The sequence below is a fragment of the Erythrolamprus reginae genome, chromosome 1 (genome assembly GCF_031021105.1).
Source record: "Erythrolamprus reginae isolate rEryReg1 chromosome 1, rEryReg1.hap1, whole genome shotgun sequence".
Classification (NCBI taxonomy): domain Eukaryota; kingdom Metazoa; phylum Chordata; class Lepidosauria; order Squamata; family Dipsadidae; genus Erythrolamprus; species Erythrolamprus reginae.
In genome coordinates, this window is record NC_091950.1 from 150020646 (window position 1) to 150039389 (window position 18744).

The following is an 18744-nucleotide window of genomic DNA, read 5'->3' on the forward strand; positions in this document are numbered from 1 at the left end:
GACAGATGGAGATTTTGTCAATTCCGATGGTTTTCAAATGTCCGCTGAGATCCTTTGGTACTGTGCCCAGCGTGCCAAGTACCACTGGGACCACTTTCACTGGCTTATGCCAGAGTCGTTGCAGCTTGATTTTTAGATCTTCGTATTTCACTAATTTCTCTAGCTGCTTCTCCTCAATTCTGCTGTCTCCTGGGATTGCGATGTCGATGATCCATACTTTCTTTTTCTCCACGATCACAATGTCTGGTGTGTTATGCTTCAGAATTCAGTCAGTCTGAAGTCGGAAGTCCCACAGTAGTTTTGCTTGCTCATTTTCGACCACTTTCTCGGGCTTATGATCCCACCAGTTCTTTGCCACTGGTAAATGGTAGTTCCGGCACAAGTTCCAGTGGATCATCTGTGCCACAGCATCATGTCTATGCTTGTAGTCAGCCTGTGTGATCCTTTTGCAGCAGCTGAGTATGTGATCGAATATTATTATTATTATTATTATTGTTGTTGTTGTTGTTTTTATTGTTATTGTTATTATTATGCTCTATTCATAAGCAAAGCAAATATTGCTGTCAGAAATCCATTCAAGGCAGAATATTTTGAAATTCCTTGCAACAAAGTTTGACAGCTAACAAAAAGCAAAATGGGAGGATTAGTACAGCAACCCCTCACCCAAGATTCAGCATAGGACAAAAGCCATTAATCATCATAGGAATTGCCCAACACTAGAGGTGGGATTCAGCATGTCCTGACCAATTCTGGAGAACCGTTAGGGGAATTTTTGAGTAGATTGGAGAACCAGTAAATGCCACTTCTGATTGGCCCTGCCCCCATCTAGTCTCTGCCTCCTGAGTCCCAGCTGATCAGGAGGAAATAAGGATTTTGTAGTAACCTTCCCCTGGAGTGAGGAGGGAATGGAGATTTAGCAGTATCCTTCCACCAGGCCCACCAAGCCACGGCCATTAAGCCAAGCCATGCCCATCAAGCCAGGCTCACAGAACTGGTAGTAAAGTTTTTGAATCCCACCACTGCCCAACACCCTTTCAGAACACAAGCCCTTCATTATACAACCTCCCCCCACCTTGCAGCATTTCAGGACTTGTATAAAAAATCATGGCACTCATCTCTGGCTAGTTGTTCAGCTGACCCAGAACTGCTGGTGGTTCTGTTCATCATTAAACTTTCTTTCCAATCAGCGTCCATGTTGTTTCCAGAGTCTTTCTCCCAGCTTGTAATTGAACCTTCCTGCCTTTGGGACGGAAAGGCATTTCCTTCAACAAAGTTATTCAGATGCAACAAAAGATACAGCTGGATAGTGCATTTCATATTGTTTAGGACCACTATACTTGATTTATGTTGTCCTGTTATTGAGGCTCACTTGGCAGCTTTCATTCTTTTGTATATGTGATTTTATAGCTGAGAGAAGACCTCCTTTTCAACTTTGATCTGAAACCATTTTTTCTTGATTAGTAAGTCAGAATCTCACTCAAATTCTGTGCCTAGATAGAAACATAGAAACATAGAAGACTGACTGCAGAAAAAGACCTCATGGTCCATCTAGTCTGCCCTTATACTATTTTCTGTATTTTATCTTAGGATGGATATATGTTTATCCCAGGCATGTTTAAATTCAGTTACTGTGGATTTATCTACCATGTCTGCTGGAAGTTTGTTCCAAGGATCTACTACTCTTTCAGTAAAATAATATTTTCTCATGTTGCTTTTGATCTTTCCCCCAACTAACTTCAGATTGTGTCCCCTTGTTCTTGTGTTCACTTTCCTATTAAAAGCACTTCCCTCCTGGACCTTATTTAACCCTTTAACATATTTAAATGTTTCGATCATGTCCCCCCTTTCCCCTTCGGTCCTCCAGACTATACAGATTGAGTTCATTAAGTCTTTCCTGATACTTTTTATGCTTAAGACCTTCCACCATTCTTGAAGCCCGACTTTGGACCCGTTCAATTTTGTCAATATCTTTTTGTAGGTGAGGTCTCCAGAACTTCCAAATGTGGTCTCACCAGCACTCTATATAAGGGGATCATAATCTCCCTCTTCCTGCTTGTTATATCTCTAGCTATGCAGCCAAGCATCCTACTTGCTTTCCCTACCGCCTGACTGCACTGTTCACCCATTTTGAGACTGTCAGAAATCACTACCCCTAAATCCTTTTCTTCTGAAGTTTTTGCTAACACAGAACTGCCAATACAATACTCAGCTACTCAGAGGAGAGGAGAGAGGGGCGGCATACAAATCCAATAAATAATAATAAAAATAATAATTCCTTTTCCCCAAGTGCATTATTTTACATTTTGAAACATTAAACTGCAGTTTCCATTGCTTTGACCATTTATCTAGTAAAGCTAAATCATTTACCATATTACAGACACCTCCAGGAATATCAATGTTCCTCCAGGAATATCATGAAGGATTTAGACAGAAGACCTTATATAACCATTGGATCTATCACAATTTTATATTTTGATAAGGCCTAGAATTAAGCTGTGCTGGTGTTGGACAGTAGAAGTCATAGCCCATGGTACAGCTAATGTGGGTAAGTTCAGAATCTGGAATGATTTGGACTGAATGGTCTTACGTTCTCGACAATAATTAATCACACATTTGTCTCTTATTCCTCTCTGTGACTTTTTAAGTGACAAACCTGAAATGAAGCAACTACTAACCGCTGATGATAAAGCATTTGTGAATTATTTAGCAGATATCCTTGAAAAACTAAATATGTTGAATAAACAATTTCAAGGAACCAAGAAAACTCTTGTTGATGCAAAGGAGAAAATAGTTGGCTTCATTACATTTATAGTAATGTTAAAAAACGTATTTCTGACAAATAAATTAAGACGTTTCATTGCTAAAATAATGTGAGGTGACTGATGCTGCTATACTTGTCATTGTGGATCATCTGAAAATATTGATTTGAAAGAAAGATTTTCTGATTTAAAACAAATTGATTTTTCAACATGGGTGGTGAAGCCAGTGCTGATGTTTCAATACAGTACCAAGAAGAACTCTCTGAAATGCAAAATGATGAGTCACTTAAAACTTTATTTAATATAAAAAGAGTGCTGGCATGGCTTTGTGGTAAGATAGAAACTAAATACCCAAATTCAACCTACTTTGCAAGAAAACTGCTGTTACTCTTCCCATCTTCCTATTTAGGTAAAAGTGGCTTTTGTGCTGTAAATGATTTGCTACTGAAGAAAATAAATTGACTTGATATCACTGAAGATTTGAGAATGAAGTTGATTAAATTGGAGCCCAATATAAAATCTCTCTGTAGCAGGCATCAAGCACAAGGATCCCACTAACTTAAGTAATCCTACAACATTTTCTTGGGGGTAAGCCCTATTGAAGACAATGGTATTTAATTTTGAGTAGACATGCATAGGATTGCGTTGTAAATACGATCTTGAGGTGAGCTCAGATTATATTCTGAAATTGTTAGGTTCCTTTATTTTAATATGTATAGTAATTAATATGATTAAAGTATTACAGAAAAAGCTTTCATTAAAATTATTTTGTATTTATGCATTTCAGTTCTCTATTATATGGTTTGAAATTTTATTTGCTGTTTTTCATATTCCTTTATACTATTATTTTTTAAGTTCCTCAGTACAGTGGTACCTCTACCTAAGAACGCCTCTACTTACGAACTTTTCCAGATAAGAACCAGGTGTTCAAGATTTTTTTGCCTCTTCTCAAGAACCATTTTCCACTTACGAACCTGAGCCTCCAAAACTGTAACCGGAAAAGGCAGGGAGAAACCTCTGTGGGGCCTCTCTAGGAATCTCCTGGGAGGAAACAGGACTGGAAAAGGCAGGGAGAAGCCTCTGTGGGGCCTCTCTAGGAATCTCCTGAGAGGAAACAGGGCCTCCACACTCCCTGTGGTTTCTCCAATCACACACATTATTTGCTTTTACATTAATTCCTATGGGAAAAATTGCTTCTTCTTACAAACTTTTCTACTTAAGAACCTGGTCACGGAACGAATTAGGTTTGTAAGCAGAGGTACCACTGTACTTCTACTGTATTTAGTTCTTTTGTTTTTCTCTTTCATGGATGCCACAACTAAAAAAAAAACCCTCTCCCACCCGCCTTGTCCCCCACATGGCTGCTTCTGAACTAAAGAAAGTTAGCAATTCAGCACGGAGGCTAGAGTGGGCACTGCAGCCTCATGATCCTGCGGAGGCTAGATTGACAGCTTCAGCAGGTCGTATCAAGCCCACAAGCTGTAGTTTGAGGACCTATATACTATACCAGTGATGGCAAACCTTTTTTTCCTGGGGTGCTGAAAGAGCGTGGGCGTGTACTATCCTGCATATGTGAGTGCCCACACCCATAATTCAATGCCTGGGGAGGGCGAAAACAGCTTCCTTCAGAGGCCTGTTTCCCAGTTTCTGGTGGGCCCAGTAGGCTCGTGTTTCGCCCTTCTACAGGCTCCCAAAGCTTCCCTGGAGCCGGGAAAGGGTAAAAACACCTCCTATCCCCACTAAGGCGCCCTAGAAGCCAAAAGTGCCCTCCCAGAGCTTCTGTGTGAGCCAAAAATCAGCTGGTTGGCACACACATGCATGTTGGAGCTGAGCTAGGGCAACGGCTCATGTGCCAGCAGATATAGCTCTGCCATAGGTTTGCCAACACTGTCCTATACCATTCCAAATGGTATAGGATATAGGTACAGCTAGAAATAGCTATTCAATACCTTCTTTAAAAACCTCCAGGAGGACCCACAACCTCTGAAGATAAGCTGTTCTACTGATTAATTGTTCTCACTGTCAGGCATTTTCTCCTTAGTTCTTCTAGGTTAGATCTCTCTTTCAGAAGTTTCCATAAGGAGAGAACTCTGAATCAAATAAATGTTAAATGCCTGTGATTAATTATTCTCCACTACTGAAAAAGCTGTCACAGATATACTGAGTATTTGTGAGGCAAGCATTCAACAAACTCCTAGAACCATGATGGCAAACCTATGTCACACATGCCACAGGTGGCACACAGAGCCATATCTCCTGACATATGAGCTGTTGCCCTAGTTCAGCTCCAGGGTGCATTTTTGCGCTGGCCAGCTGATTTTTGGCTCGCATGGAGGTTCTGGGGAAGCCATTTTCGGCCTCCAGAGGGCCTCTGATGAGCGGAGGCCATTTTCACCCTCCCCAGGATCCAAGAAAGCCTCTGGAGCCTGGGGAGAGTGAAAAATAGGCCTAATGGGCCCCCCAAAAGTTGAGAAACAGGAGACTGGGGGGCCATGCACGAGGGGCAGGGCAGCAGGGAATTGCATGCGCAGGAGGTGGTGCATGGGGGCATTGAATTATGGGTGAAGGCACACACACATGTGCAATAGCGCTTATGTTCATGCTTTTGACACCCGAAGAATAAAAGGTTTGCCATCACTGTCGTGTAGAGGGGTGGTCTTGAGACAAACTGCAACCACAGGTCATATTTTACAAAGCAAAACAACTTTTGTGTACCAGTCAGAAAGTGATTTTCCAGCTCTTATAATACATGGGGAAAAAAATAAGTTTTACAAATGAGAAGTCACTTCTGACGATATTGTCATGTGCTACTAATAAATTCAGTCTTCTCAAGATAAGTTGATTCATGCCACACAAATGCTTGGTTGAAAGCCTTGGTTGAAGAAATGTTTTATTTGTTTCATTTTCTTTATTAATTTCATCAAGCATATGTCAGATAACAGATATAAATACAAACATGATTATGAATACATGAAATAGATACAAATAAAAGGGAACATTAACACCCTTGAAAATGTCCAAAGATACTTCACCAAAAGAGCCCTTCACTCCGCCACTCAAAACAGAATACCCTACGAGACTAGACTTTCAATCCTGGGCCTAGAAAGCCTAGAACTAAGACTCCTTAAACAAGATCTAAGCATTGCCCACAAGATCATATGCTGCAACGTCCTGCCTGTCAGCGACTACGTCAGCTTCAACCACAACATCACAAGAGCACACAACAGATTTAAACTGAATATGAACCGCTCCAAACTTGACTGTAAAAAATATGACTTTAGTAACCAAGTTGTCGAAGTGTGGAACTCATTACTGGACTCCGTAGTGTCATCCCCAAACCCCCAACACTTTACCCTTGGATTATCTAGGGTTGACCTCTCCAGATTCCTAAGAAGTCAGTAAGGGGCGAGTACAAGTTCACTAGAGTGTCTTCCATCCCCTGTCCTATTGCTCTCCTATATCTCATATACCTTTCTTCTATTCCTATATCTCTTCTTCTATTCTTTCATTGATGTTCTATTTCATTCATGTTCTATTCCTATATCTTCTCTTCTCTTCTTTCTTAGATATATTTTACTATGAGTATCTCCTCTATAACCTTCGTCATGTATTTTACTATGTGTGTGTGTGTGTGTGTGTGTGTGTGTGTGTGTATATATATATATATATATATATATATATATATATATATATATATATACACCCACTAAATCCCTCATTGTGTATTGGAATAAATAAATACATACATACATACATACATACATACATACATACATACATACATACATACACACATACATACAGGTTTCATCTCAGTGATTGGTAATATATGAGTTTCTTCCCAAATGAACATCTCCAGAAGCATGCAAGACCATTTGAGGGCCAATTACACTCACAAGACTTTACATCCTCAGTAAGTGAACAACCATTTCCAAAAGGATTGTGAATGTGTTGTGTATGTGCATTTTCTCAAGAGAGTCACATGTTTCTTGGTAAGGCCAAACTTGGAATATTGCATTCAGTTTTGGTCGCCACAATGCAAAAAGGATGTTGACACTTTAGAAAAAGTGCAGAGAAGAGCGACAAAGATGATTAGGGGACTGGAGGCTAAAACATATGAAGAATAGTTGCAGGAACTGTGCATGGCTAGTTTAGTGAAAAGAAGGACCAGGGGAGACATGATAGCAGTCTTCCAGTGTCTCGGGGGTTGCCACAAAGAAGAAGGAGTCAACCTATTCCCCAAAGTGCCTGAGGATAGAACAGGAAGTAATGGGTGGAGACTAAACAGGGAGAGAGGTAACTTAGAACAAAGGAGAAATTTCCTTACAGTCAGAATGGTTGATCAGTGGAACAGCTTGCCTCCAGAAGTTGTGAATGCCCCAACACTGGAAGTTTTTAAGTAGATATTAGATAATCATCCATCTGAAGTAGTGTAGTGTTTCCTGCCTAAGCAGGGGTTGGACTAGAAGACCTCCAAGGTCCTTTCCAACTCTGTTGTTGTTATTATCTTATGGGCCAGGAGAGCTATGGAGAGGAAAACTGCTGACTGGATATTTACCCCATGTCTGTCTTCATATCTTTATTCTGTCTTAATGCTGCTGCTTTTAATGCTGTCCCTCTCATTATTATTGCTTATTTCATTCATTCATTGTGGTGATTTTTTACTGGAATGCTTTTAAAGGAATTGCTTATAATGCTATTAAGTAAAAGATGTCGCACAATTCTATGCTTCTATACTATGGAAAGAGTGGCTGTGTTTGTGTAAAAAGGAAAACAAAACAGTGATCAGGCCATAAGGAAATTAGAAAAGGAAGAGAGTTGCATTGTAATTTTTTTCATTCCACATTCAATATAAGTCTCACCAAAAGCCGTTCTGTTTCTTGGTATGATTGTACAGTATTTCATAGTTCCAAGTATATGTTGCTGTTTATTGCCAAATTTCAGCTCTCCTTTTCTCATCTTCCCATGTAGAGATGTCAGTGAAGCATTGAGGCTCAGAGCTGCCGATTTGAATAACAGCATATGAAAGTCGCAACGCATATTGCTTACACTTTGTAATCCTTGAACAAAATGGTCATCACATTTTGCAATTAAAAAATCTGACATCTCATTTATTCTAATAGCTTTTCTTTTACTTTACTTTCCTTTCTCTCTTTCTGTCTTTTTTCTTGTCTCGGTCTCTTTCTTTCTTTCTTTCTTTCTTATTTTCTTTCTCCCTCCCTCCCTCCCTCCCCCTTCCCTTCCCTTCCTTCCCCTCTCTTCTCCTTCCCTTCCCTTCCCCTCCCCCCCTCTCCCTTTTCCTTTCCTTCTACAGCGATCTTGCTAATCTAATACAGTACCTGCATTGATAATTAGGAAATCCAGAGAGATGCAGATCTCAGGAATCCACCTTGCAAAGATTAATCTACAAGCACTAGAGCAGCTGAGATGTCCACCTGCTGAGCAGTGTGAACAGCTTCCTGTTGCTTTATTTTCTGAAGAAATACTTAAAAGGCTCTAATGTTCTTTTCTGAGTATTGCGGAGGGAAGTTTTGCAAGGATAAGTTCCTCCTGGTAAGGTTGAATGTTTAGAATCAAAATTTATGTACTGATAAAAGGACTCTCCAGAGCAGGCAGGTAAGTAAGGAACATACTCTTGGTCATTTTAACTAACGGTGTAATGAAAAATAAGTGGGAAATGTGGGTGCATAAGAGTGAAAATGAGTGTGAGTAGGAATTATTTGGTAAAATGTATTCTCTGGACAGACTTTTGGATGCTAAGGGTATTAGAGACTCAAGCTGTGTTCTCTTTATACCTCCAAGCTCCAAATGCAATTATTATAAAGCTAGAGCATCTTTCCCCACTCTAGTACCTGTCTGGTGAGCTGGAATACAAGCCTTATCATCTGCAGCCAAAATATACTGCTCAAAATAAATAAAGGGAACACTCAAAGAACACATCCTAGATCTGAATGAATGAAATTGAATACTTTGTTCTGTACGAAGTTGAATGTGCTGACAACATGTGAAATTGATTGTCAATCAGTGTTGCTTCCTAAGTGGACAGTTTGATTTTGCAGAAGTTTGATTTACCTGGAGTTATATTGTGTTGTTTAAGTGTTCCGTTTATTTTTTTGAGCAGTGTATTTAGATCACATGGGACTCTGGATCACACGTTTGTTCAATGCGTCTGGAGGATATCAGGTTGGGAAAGCAGATGAAACATTTTGATGAAAAGATGCAGACTATTGCGGCAATAGCAATTAATTGCAATTAGTCTGTAATTAAGTGTGAAATATTTCATAAGGTGGGATTTCCTTCAGTTGATTAGGCATTTTGCTTGCACGATCAGTCTTACCAATAGAGTAACTGAAGCAGCTTCAGGGGTGAGGATTGATGGGAAAAGAAACAGGGAAAAGCTACTGGGATTGTAATGATGTATGCGTGTTTTTCTGTTGAGCTTTTAAAAAATCTTTCATTGCATTGAGAAGGAAAGCTGGGAGTATTTTAGAGCCACCAGATTGAAGAAAACCTTTGGCAGATCTTTTGGAAGCCTTGATCTACAAATTCTATGATTTCCAGTGACTGGTCATATTGTCTGGTTCTAATATCTGGTTGGAGAAAGCCAAATAATTAAATAATTCTTATGTATTATCTCCTGGATTGTTTATGTTCTCTATTTATTTAATATATCCAGAAGATTGTATCAACTGGACCTTAGAACATGAGGAGGACAGATTTCCTGAGAGCTGGTATCACATCAAGGAGCTGGGATGGGGGCCACAGAGATAACAAGCTATGCATGAAGGCAAAATCCAGGATCCTTATCTCAATCCTTCCCAAAGATATGAAGCATCAAGGATACTGATAATGCAAGCAAGGCAAGGAAAGACATGGGATTCAATACAATAAGTTTAATAAGAGCAGAACTCAGTAAGCTTTCTTTACATAATAGGAAAAGACTTTGCACGATGATGTAGCAGTAAATGGCAACAGTGAATTCTTCCAAATGACAGTACAGTGGCACCTCTACTTACGAACTTAATTCGTTCCATGACCAGGTTCTTAAGTAGTAAAGTTTGTAAGTAGAAGCAATTTTTCCCATAGGAATCAATGTAAAAGCAAATAATGCATGCGATTGGGGAAACCACAGGGAGGGTGGAGGCCCTGTTTCCTCTTAGGAGATGCCTAGAGAGGCCCCAAGGAGGCTTCTCCCTGCCTTTTCCGGCCCTGTTTCCTCCCAGGAGATTTATTTATTTATTTATTTATTTATTTATTTATTTATTTATTTATTATTTAGATTTGTATGCCGCCCCTCTCCGAGGACTCGGGGCGGCTCACAACAGAGAAAAACAAATCATAAATAATCCGAGTAAGTTTAAAACATTTAAAATTTAAAAGAAAACCCCATATACTAACAGACACACACACAAGCATACCATGCACAAATTAAACATGCCCAGGGGGAGATGTCTCAATTCCCCCATGCCTGACGGCACAGGTGGGTTTTAAGGAGTTTACGGAAGGCAGGAAGAGTAGGGGCAGTTCTAATCTCCGGGGGGAGTAGGGGCAGTTCTAATCTCCAGGGGGAGTTGATTCCAGAGAGCCTGTGCCGCCACAGATTCCTAGAGGGGCCCCACAGAGGCTTCTCCCTGCCCTTTATGGTTAAAGTTTTGAGTTTGTAAGTAGAAAATGGTTCTTGAGAAGAGGCAAAAAAATCTTGAACACCCAGTTCTTATCTAGAAAAGTTTGTAAGTAGAAGTGTTTGTAGATAGAGGTACCACTGTAGTTCCAGAACAAACTTCTTTGGTGAAAATGCTTTATCACCTTTGTTCTCAACACTTTTTCCCCTAGTAGCAATAGTGTTTCACAATGTCTTTTAATTATTGGTGCTTGTATATCGGGAATCAAGCATCCTTAAGTAGATAGAGAATATCTCTGTAGAATTAACCTTTAGATTAAAAATAAGGATCGCCAAGGATAAGCCCTCAATTGTTTCCATTATGAGGAGTCCTTGGCGTTTTCTGAGCTTGATTGTTTATTTGCAGATGTTGCATTATGGATGATGTTATCTGGCTTGCGCAATGAAACATCTACAAGAAAACAACCAAGCTAACAGAACATCAAAGACCCTTCATTTCAACCCTGAGCTAGCAATATTCTCATCAGCATTTCCATCATTTCATTAATGCTGTGGGGAAAAACCCAATATTGAACACTGATAAATTTCCAAGTAGAGTTTCTTCAGATCTCATAGTAAGACAACTGATTGTGGTTCATCTTCTTTTACTTTTTGGTTATAAGGGCATTCCAATATCTCTAGAAGTTACCAAAAAGTGTACAAAGCTATTCAGGTTTTTTTTCATCATATGATACACAACAGTTGTAATTATATACAGAAGATGTTCTGAAGTGCCATTGAATATCCAAACTTGACTGTAAAAAAAAATGACTTTAGTAATCAGGTTGCTGAAGCGTGGGACTCATTACCGGACTCCATAGTATCATCCCCTAACCCTCAACATTCTACCCTTAGACTATCCACGGTTGACCTCTCCAGATTCCTAAGAGGTCAGTAAGGGGCGTACATAAGCGCACTAGAGTGCCCTCCGTCCCCTGTCCTATAGTCCCTCCTATATCTCGTATTTCTTCTCTACTATATCCTCTATAACCTTAATTGTGTATTATTGTGTATTGGACAAAATAAATAAAAAATTTGCCTAACAATTACTTTATATAGAGATTCCCCAAACCACCCATGGTTGCTCAAGAGCTCTATAAATTCTGTTCTGCTTTTTATTTTTGTATGAATGATTGAGAAACAGAAAATCAAGCACTTCTCCTGCCTAGATCTTCAAGAATATAAGCAATGCATTAACATTGTTATATGCAAAAGCAACCGCAATAAAAAGGAAGAGCTCATTAAAATGAGAAAATATACAGGTTCAAAGAAGAACAATACTGATGTATTGCAAAACCTTCAGGAAAAAAGGAGATTTCTAGATTGCACAAAAGTATATTTCTCCTTTTGTTTCTTTCTGTGAAGTTAGAAAATCCAAGTTTATGTTTTCATAACTAAGAATAAAGACTTATTTATTTTTTTATTTTATATATATATATATAGTCAAACAATTATAGGATGGTAGTTTTTATAAACATAACATTAGAAAAAGTAATGATAAAAAGTAATAATAAAAGACAATAGGACAGGGATGATAGGTACAATGGTGCACTTATGCACGGCCAGAGGTGGGCTACTGCCCAGACGGGGGTGGGGGAACGCAGTGGGGTAGCGAAAATGGAGCTCCATCCTAGAGCACCCAATTTGCACTGAAAGATGTTTAAAGAAAATACAGGGCATCCTGCATAAGCCATGCCCACAGTGTGGTAGTAAACATTTTGGTAGCCCTTCACTGTGCACGCTCCTTAATATACATATAGTATATAAATAGAAAATATAAAGGATTGTTAGGACATTTCCATTCTTAAACTGTATGGGAAAAACCTTGCTGGATGCTTTTGCTGGACATGCTAGCATATAGTTTAGACTTCCTTGAAGGCCTTTGATGTCTTATGAAAGATCTCAAGTGGCCATGGGCTCATCAAATGTCAAACTCCCACTTCATGGCTGTTAACTAGGCAAAATAGTGCATCATGGGGGCAACAATTTTTGAACCGAAGTTCCTCAGATGGGCTGCCTCCTAGAATATATTCAAAATCCAGGAGCTATGATATAGAGATAGAGATCATGTAGAGGCTTTGTGCAGCAACCTGCCTACCTCAAGCAGGCCTTGCATACCTACATGATCTCATCCAGTTCACATTGCTAAGATGATGTCGGACACTATCCCTGGCTGGTACGTGATCTCATCTAGGTTGTATCAACAGGATGTTTTTTAAGGATTGGCGTGGAGAATTCACCAATAAAAATGCTGTTGCTCTTTGTTACCTTTTGCTGCTTGGAAAACGATATTTTGGAAAGGGAAAGGGGGGACATGATCAAAACATTTAAATATGTTTTTTGGTTAAATAAGGTTCAGGAGGAAAGTGTTTTTAATAGGAAAGTGAACACAAGAACAAGGGGGCACTATCTGAGGTTAGTTGGGGAAACGATCAGAAGCAACGTGAGAAAATATTATTTTACTGAAAGAGTAGTAGATGCTTGGAACAAACCTCCAGCAGACGTGGTTGGTAAATCCACAGTAACTGAATTTAAACATTCCTGGGATAAACATATATCCATCCTAAGATAAAATATAGGAAATAGTGGAAATATAGGAAAGGGCAGACTAGATGGACCATGAGGTCTTTTTCTGCTGTCAATCTTCTATGTTTCTATGATATAAAAGCAATAAACACTGTGAAGGCAGTCAGACATCTTACCATCCTGGTTTCCAATGACAGGTCTCTAATTCCATCATCATGATTCTTGAGGATGTGAAATTTGGGGATGTTCTGACTTCTTCAAAGCTATTGGATGTTGCTGCACTGCTGTGCTGCTATTGTGGTAATATGTTCTTCATTTTCAACATCCTGTGACAGATTCCCAGCCAATCTCTCAATCCCTCTCATACCCAGCAGTAGCCACTTCCCAGTAGGCTACGTGTCTACGGGGAAAGAAAGAGAAGTATGGAACCTCAGGGAACCTTTGCCAATCTATGTGCCCCAATCGTCTCCCCTATGCAGTGAAGGGCTCACCATTTTTTTACTACCACACTATGGGTCTGGCTTATGCAGGACGCCCTGCATTTTCTTTCAACATCTTTCAGTGCAAATTGGGTGCTCTCGGGTGGAGCTCCATTTTCGCTACCCCACAACGTTTCCCTCCGTCAGGGCAGCATCCCACCCCTGCCCCTATGCATTCCCCTAACCTTTGCTGCCCCCATGTATTTTTCCCCACACTGCCTTTTCTGGTTTGTGCATGGTCTCCAGAGAGGGGCGGCATACAAGTCTAATAAATAATAATAATAATAATAATTATTATTATTATTATTATTATTAACAATAATAACAATAACAACAACAACAACAATGTTAATTATTATTATTATTATTATTATTATTATTATTATTATTATTATTATTAATAATAATAATAATAATATAATATAATATAATATAATATAATATAATAATAATAATAATAATAATAATAATAATAATATAATATAATATAATAATATAATATCCGGAAAGGTGTGTAGGCATTATTATTATTAATAATAATAATAATAATAATAATAATAATAATAATTATATTATTATAATTATTATATTATATTAACAATAACAACAACAACAACAACAACAACAATAATAATAATAATAATAATAATAATAATAATAATAATAATAATAATAATAATGCCTACACACCCTTCCGGATTGTTTCCTTTCCCCTAACTGCCTTCCCTAACTAATGCAATGCCTCTTGCATGCTCCCATGCATCAATTGCCTATGAATCTACTTATAATAATTACATAAGCAATAAGTGTCCTAGTCAGATGAAATCAGAGACTGGAAAAAAGGAAGAAAGCACACCCACATAACAACTATGATTTATAATTGTTATATGTCAGAATGAAGACAAAATTGACAGTCCTTAATAGTGTCTCTGATTTTGCATGTTTCACAATTTGAACATGTCATTAAAACCCCCAAATATCTGCCAGACTGATGAAATGGAGATCATGTAATGTTTCAGAACATGTCATTACCTTGATGTTAAAGGTAACATTTTTAAAATTACCCTTACCTTGATGTTAAAAGTGTTTTCCAGCAGGTCCTTTCACTAAAATAAATCTAAAAATTTAAAATCAATCCTAGATCTATGGGGTCACATGTTGTTTTATTTGTTCAGCCTCCGAGCAGATTTATTTTGAACAGCCACAGAGTATCCAAAAATAAAGGTGGTGTTGTGGTTAGCTCTGGCCCTGCTCCTAGCCCAAGGACTGTGGATGTGGGGGAGACATCCACATGCTGCAGGCCTGTTTTGCCCCCGGTGGAATCTGCTGATGAAGGCTCCTCTGACCAAGAAGACATGAGTGACAGGGAGGAGGAGAGTGTGGCAGACAGCTCAGAAGGAGATCAATTATCTAGCTCCTTCTTGGATTCGGAACAAGAGTTAATGGTACAGCCATGCATGCGGAGAGCGATGCATAGGCAGCAACAACTGAGAGATTATTATCAGAGAAAATGAGGCCACCTGTGGTTGGGTGGGGCTGTGGTCATTAGTGAGGCTGCTATAAAGAGCAGCCTGTGGGTTTGGCCATTGTGGAGGATTATCTGATCGTTGTGTTTTGTGACTGCTTTACTGACTTTGACTTTTTGTGTGCTGATTTTCCCCGCTTTGAAACTAAACCAGAGCAAAGTGTGTTTCACTTTGTGAAAGAAGGACTGTGAATTGCCTCACAGCTGCAAGCTAAGTATCACAGAACTGATAAGGGACTTGTACCAATTACCAGTTTGTTTGGAGACAAGTGCTCTTTGCTATACCAAAAGAGGGCTTAGTTTTCATTATAAAGAACATTGTCTTGAATTTTCAAACGTGTGGGTGTCTGAAATTTGTACCTGTGAATTTTTGGGAGGATTCTACCAGAGAGCCTGACAGAACAGGTGATGGGGGGATTTTTTTTTTTCATTTGACTTTCTGCATGTTTTCCTATTGGAAGAAACCTGCCTCAGTCTCCTTTAGTCTCCATACCTGCCTTCAGAAGTGCAACGAGTCCGCGGAGAGGGGCGGCATACAAATCTAAATAATAAATAATAAAATAATAAACTACCTTAGTATTTTAGAGTGATTTTTTTGTATTTTGTTCATACAAGGACAGAAGGAATCTGGAAAAGCTGCAGGGCTTCTCTCCTGCGTCCATTTAGGATGCTATAAATCAGCTCAGCCTTTTATACTCATCTCTGTGTTCAGCTGGGTCTTGGCCTTGTAGAAGTCATCCTTCACACACCGTGCATACCTCCTGCGCATATTTATGGTGGATGCCTAGGTGCCACGGTGACTTGGCATCATTAGAAAGGAGGCAGGGTTTGCCAGTGGCATTCATGAGATGTGCATTCTGCAATTTAATAACTAAGTGGAATTGTATATGCCCAGTGCCATGTTCAAAGTCTATTATCTTTTCTTTCTTTTGAATAATTTTGCGTCGTCAAATGTTGAATCCGTGCAGGAATAAGACAGCGTAGTCTGTGAACTATTGAAGGATTTATTGGAACGTAGTTATAGGCAACTTGAACTAGTAACACAACAACATGGCTGTGCCCGGCAGCTATTTATATCCCTGCTGCCAGGCTGAACCAACCAATCCTGTTTCAGTATTTTCCTGCCCAAGAAAAAGGGGCGGGTTTTTAAACTGTCCTATAGACACAACAGATGCCTTAACGAATCACTTTATAGTCAGGAGTTTGCCTTTTGCCTAGGAAAAAAACCCTTATTGACCTGTTTTTGCTTTATGTTTCACACAGGCCTATAGCAAGAGATCCAAGATGGGAGACAACGAATTCGACTGGGACGAAATATTGCGTTCAGGCATTCTAGATAACTATACCGATTACTTTAATTACACTTTAGATTTCTCAGGTCCATTTGTAGAAGCTTGCAACGTACAGCATAAAACAGGTGCAATAAATTATTTTGTAGCATTTATCTATATGCTGGTCTGCATTTTGAGCCTGCTGGGCAACTCCTTGGTGATTCTGGTGGTGAGCTACAGCAAAGGAAACCGTTCTGCTACAGATGTTTATCTCCTGAACCTAGCGATCGCTGACCTACTCTTTGCAGTCTCCTTGCCCATCTGGGCTGTATCTCGAGTTCATGAGTGGATCTTTGGCACTTTCATGTGCAAAATTGCCTCAGTCCTGAAGGAAGCCAACTTCTACAGTGGTGTCCTCCTATTGGCCTTTATCAGTCTTGATCGTTATTTGGCAATAGTTTATGCTACTCGGGCAGCCACTCAGAAGAGGCGCTCGGTCAAATTTGTCTGCATCGCCATCTGGCTATTGGCCTTCCTCTTCACAGTTCCTGTGATTCTCTTCCGGCAAGCTTTTCCGGACCCAAATACTAATCACATGGTTTGCTATGATAACATTAGTGGGAATCAGACAACAAAACGGAGGGTAGTATTGAGAATTTTACCTCAGGTGGTTGGTTTTCTCGTTCCCTTGATTATCATGATGATTTGCTACGGAATAACAGTACACAGACTCTACCAGACAAAAAACAAGCAAAAGAAGAAGGCAATGAAAGTAATCTTGGCCGTAGTGCTGGTCTTTGTGATCTCTTGGCTGCCCTACAACATCGCCCTGCTTTGTGATACTTTATTGAGGCTTGACTATATAACCGATAGGTGCTCTCTTCGAAATAAAATTAATGACGCTTTGCTAGGTACTGAGATTTTGGGAGTTGCTCACAGCTGTATCAACCCCATCATATATGCTTTTATAGGTCAGAAATTCCGGAACAAATTCCTCAAGATCATGGCCTCACGAGGTATGATCAGCAAAGGAATCCTGATTCAATATAGGAGGGGATCCACCTATTCAAGTTCCTCTGGGAACACTTCAACTACCCTGTAATAACCTTATCTTCCAGAAGAAAAGGCATCTTCTCTGGCCATACATCAAAAACTGTGGTGATCACCCTTTGCTTTGCTTTGGGAATGTTATTAATGCTGTTTTATAAGGCTCTGTTTTTTTCTCTGAAAAGAGAAAGTTGCCAAGTTTGAAGACTTCTGGTATAGCCTAACAGGTTGTAGATCTGTCACTCAACTAAGGCACCTTGCAAGTGTGCCCATTATTGCATTCAAGGAAGATTACATGAAATTTAAGTAAAGCAATGGTTAGAAGCAGTGATGGGCTACCAAAATTTTTACTATCACACTGTGGGCGTGGGTTATGCATTTTGTTTCAATGTATTTCAGTGCAAATTGGGTGCTCTGGGGTGGAGCTCCAAATTTTGCTACCGGAACTGCGTTCCTGACCATTCCTGTAGGAGCCCATCACTGGTTAGAAATGTCCGGGCAAGAATCCCTGCAAAATTTATCATTAACATAATAAAAAAAATACTGAAGGGTTGTCAATGTATATTATAATGAAGTAAGATTAACTAATTAATAGAGTATTATGGGATTACTTTGTTTTATGCACATGTATGACTGTTATATAACTTTGTAACCGATTGGCAATATTCTTACTTTAGTTTCCAGTGATAAATTGTATAAAAATAACTAAACCTGGTTTCTGATGTGTTCCTTGGGTGTGAAACTCAGAAGTGTCTTCTTCTGCTTCTGAACAGAAATAAAAGAGTTTTGTCTTTCCTTGATCTTGTGTGGACATTGGCTTCTTCACACTGGGTGCTTGTATCTAGCCAGCCTTCTGGCCAACACTATAGCAATATAGCAGATAGCGGTACAGCTAATGTAGGTAACTTCAGAATCTGGAATGATCTGGGCTGAATGGTCTTATGTTCTCCACAATACATAATCTCACATTTTGCTCTTATTCCTCTCTGCCATTCCATGCACTTTAATTGCTCCTCTGTTCCTGATCTTTTAGAGTAAATGAGAGAAACTCTTTGCTAGTCTAGGGAGGGAAATTAAACACTTTCTGCTTCATAATTTAAACACACAACATTGATAGGACTCTAAGGAACACTGCTCTTATACTAAACACCTTACTTAAGTATGAACTGTGTTAGGCTGAAGCCATTATTTGAAGTTAGATACTTTGGCCTGCCATGGTGAAATAGTATCATGGTTACAGGGAGGGATAGCTGCATGAGAGGGAAAGTTACTAGCCATAACAAATTCCTTTCTTAGAGTCCAAGGTCATCCTTCATTCTGCACCAGTGGAGGTAAGGGGGAGGTCATGGAATCCTTGCAACTGGACTGGTCTTTGTGATTAACTTGTGGGTGTGGAGACAAGGGATGAATCTTAATCTGGGTGGGACACTGGAAGGAAGTTAGTATCGGGATGGCTACAGTGTAACCAACACAGCTC

General features: G+C 39.4%; 1 protein-coding gene across 1 annotated transcript; it reads left to right on the forward strand.

Annotated features, from left to right (window-relative positions):
- Nucleotides 1-8274: 8274 nt before the first annotated feature.
- On the forward strand, nt 8275-18060 carry LOC139159463 (C-X-C chemokine receptor type 2-like). The gene is made up of 2 exons (XM_070736785.1): nt 8275-8375; nt 16213-18060. The coding sequence occupies exon 2, from the start codon at nt 16234-16236 to the stop codon at nt 17320-17322; it is 1089 nt and encodes a 362-aa protein (XP_070592886.1). The 5' UTR covers nt 8275-8375; nt 16213-16233; the 3' UTR covers nt 17323-18060.
- The last annotated feature ends 684 nt before the right edge of the window (nt 18061-18744 follow it).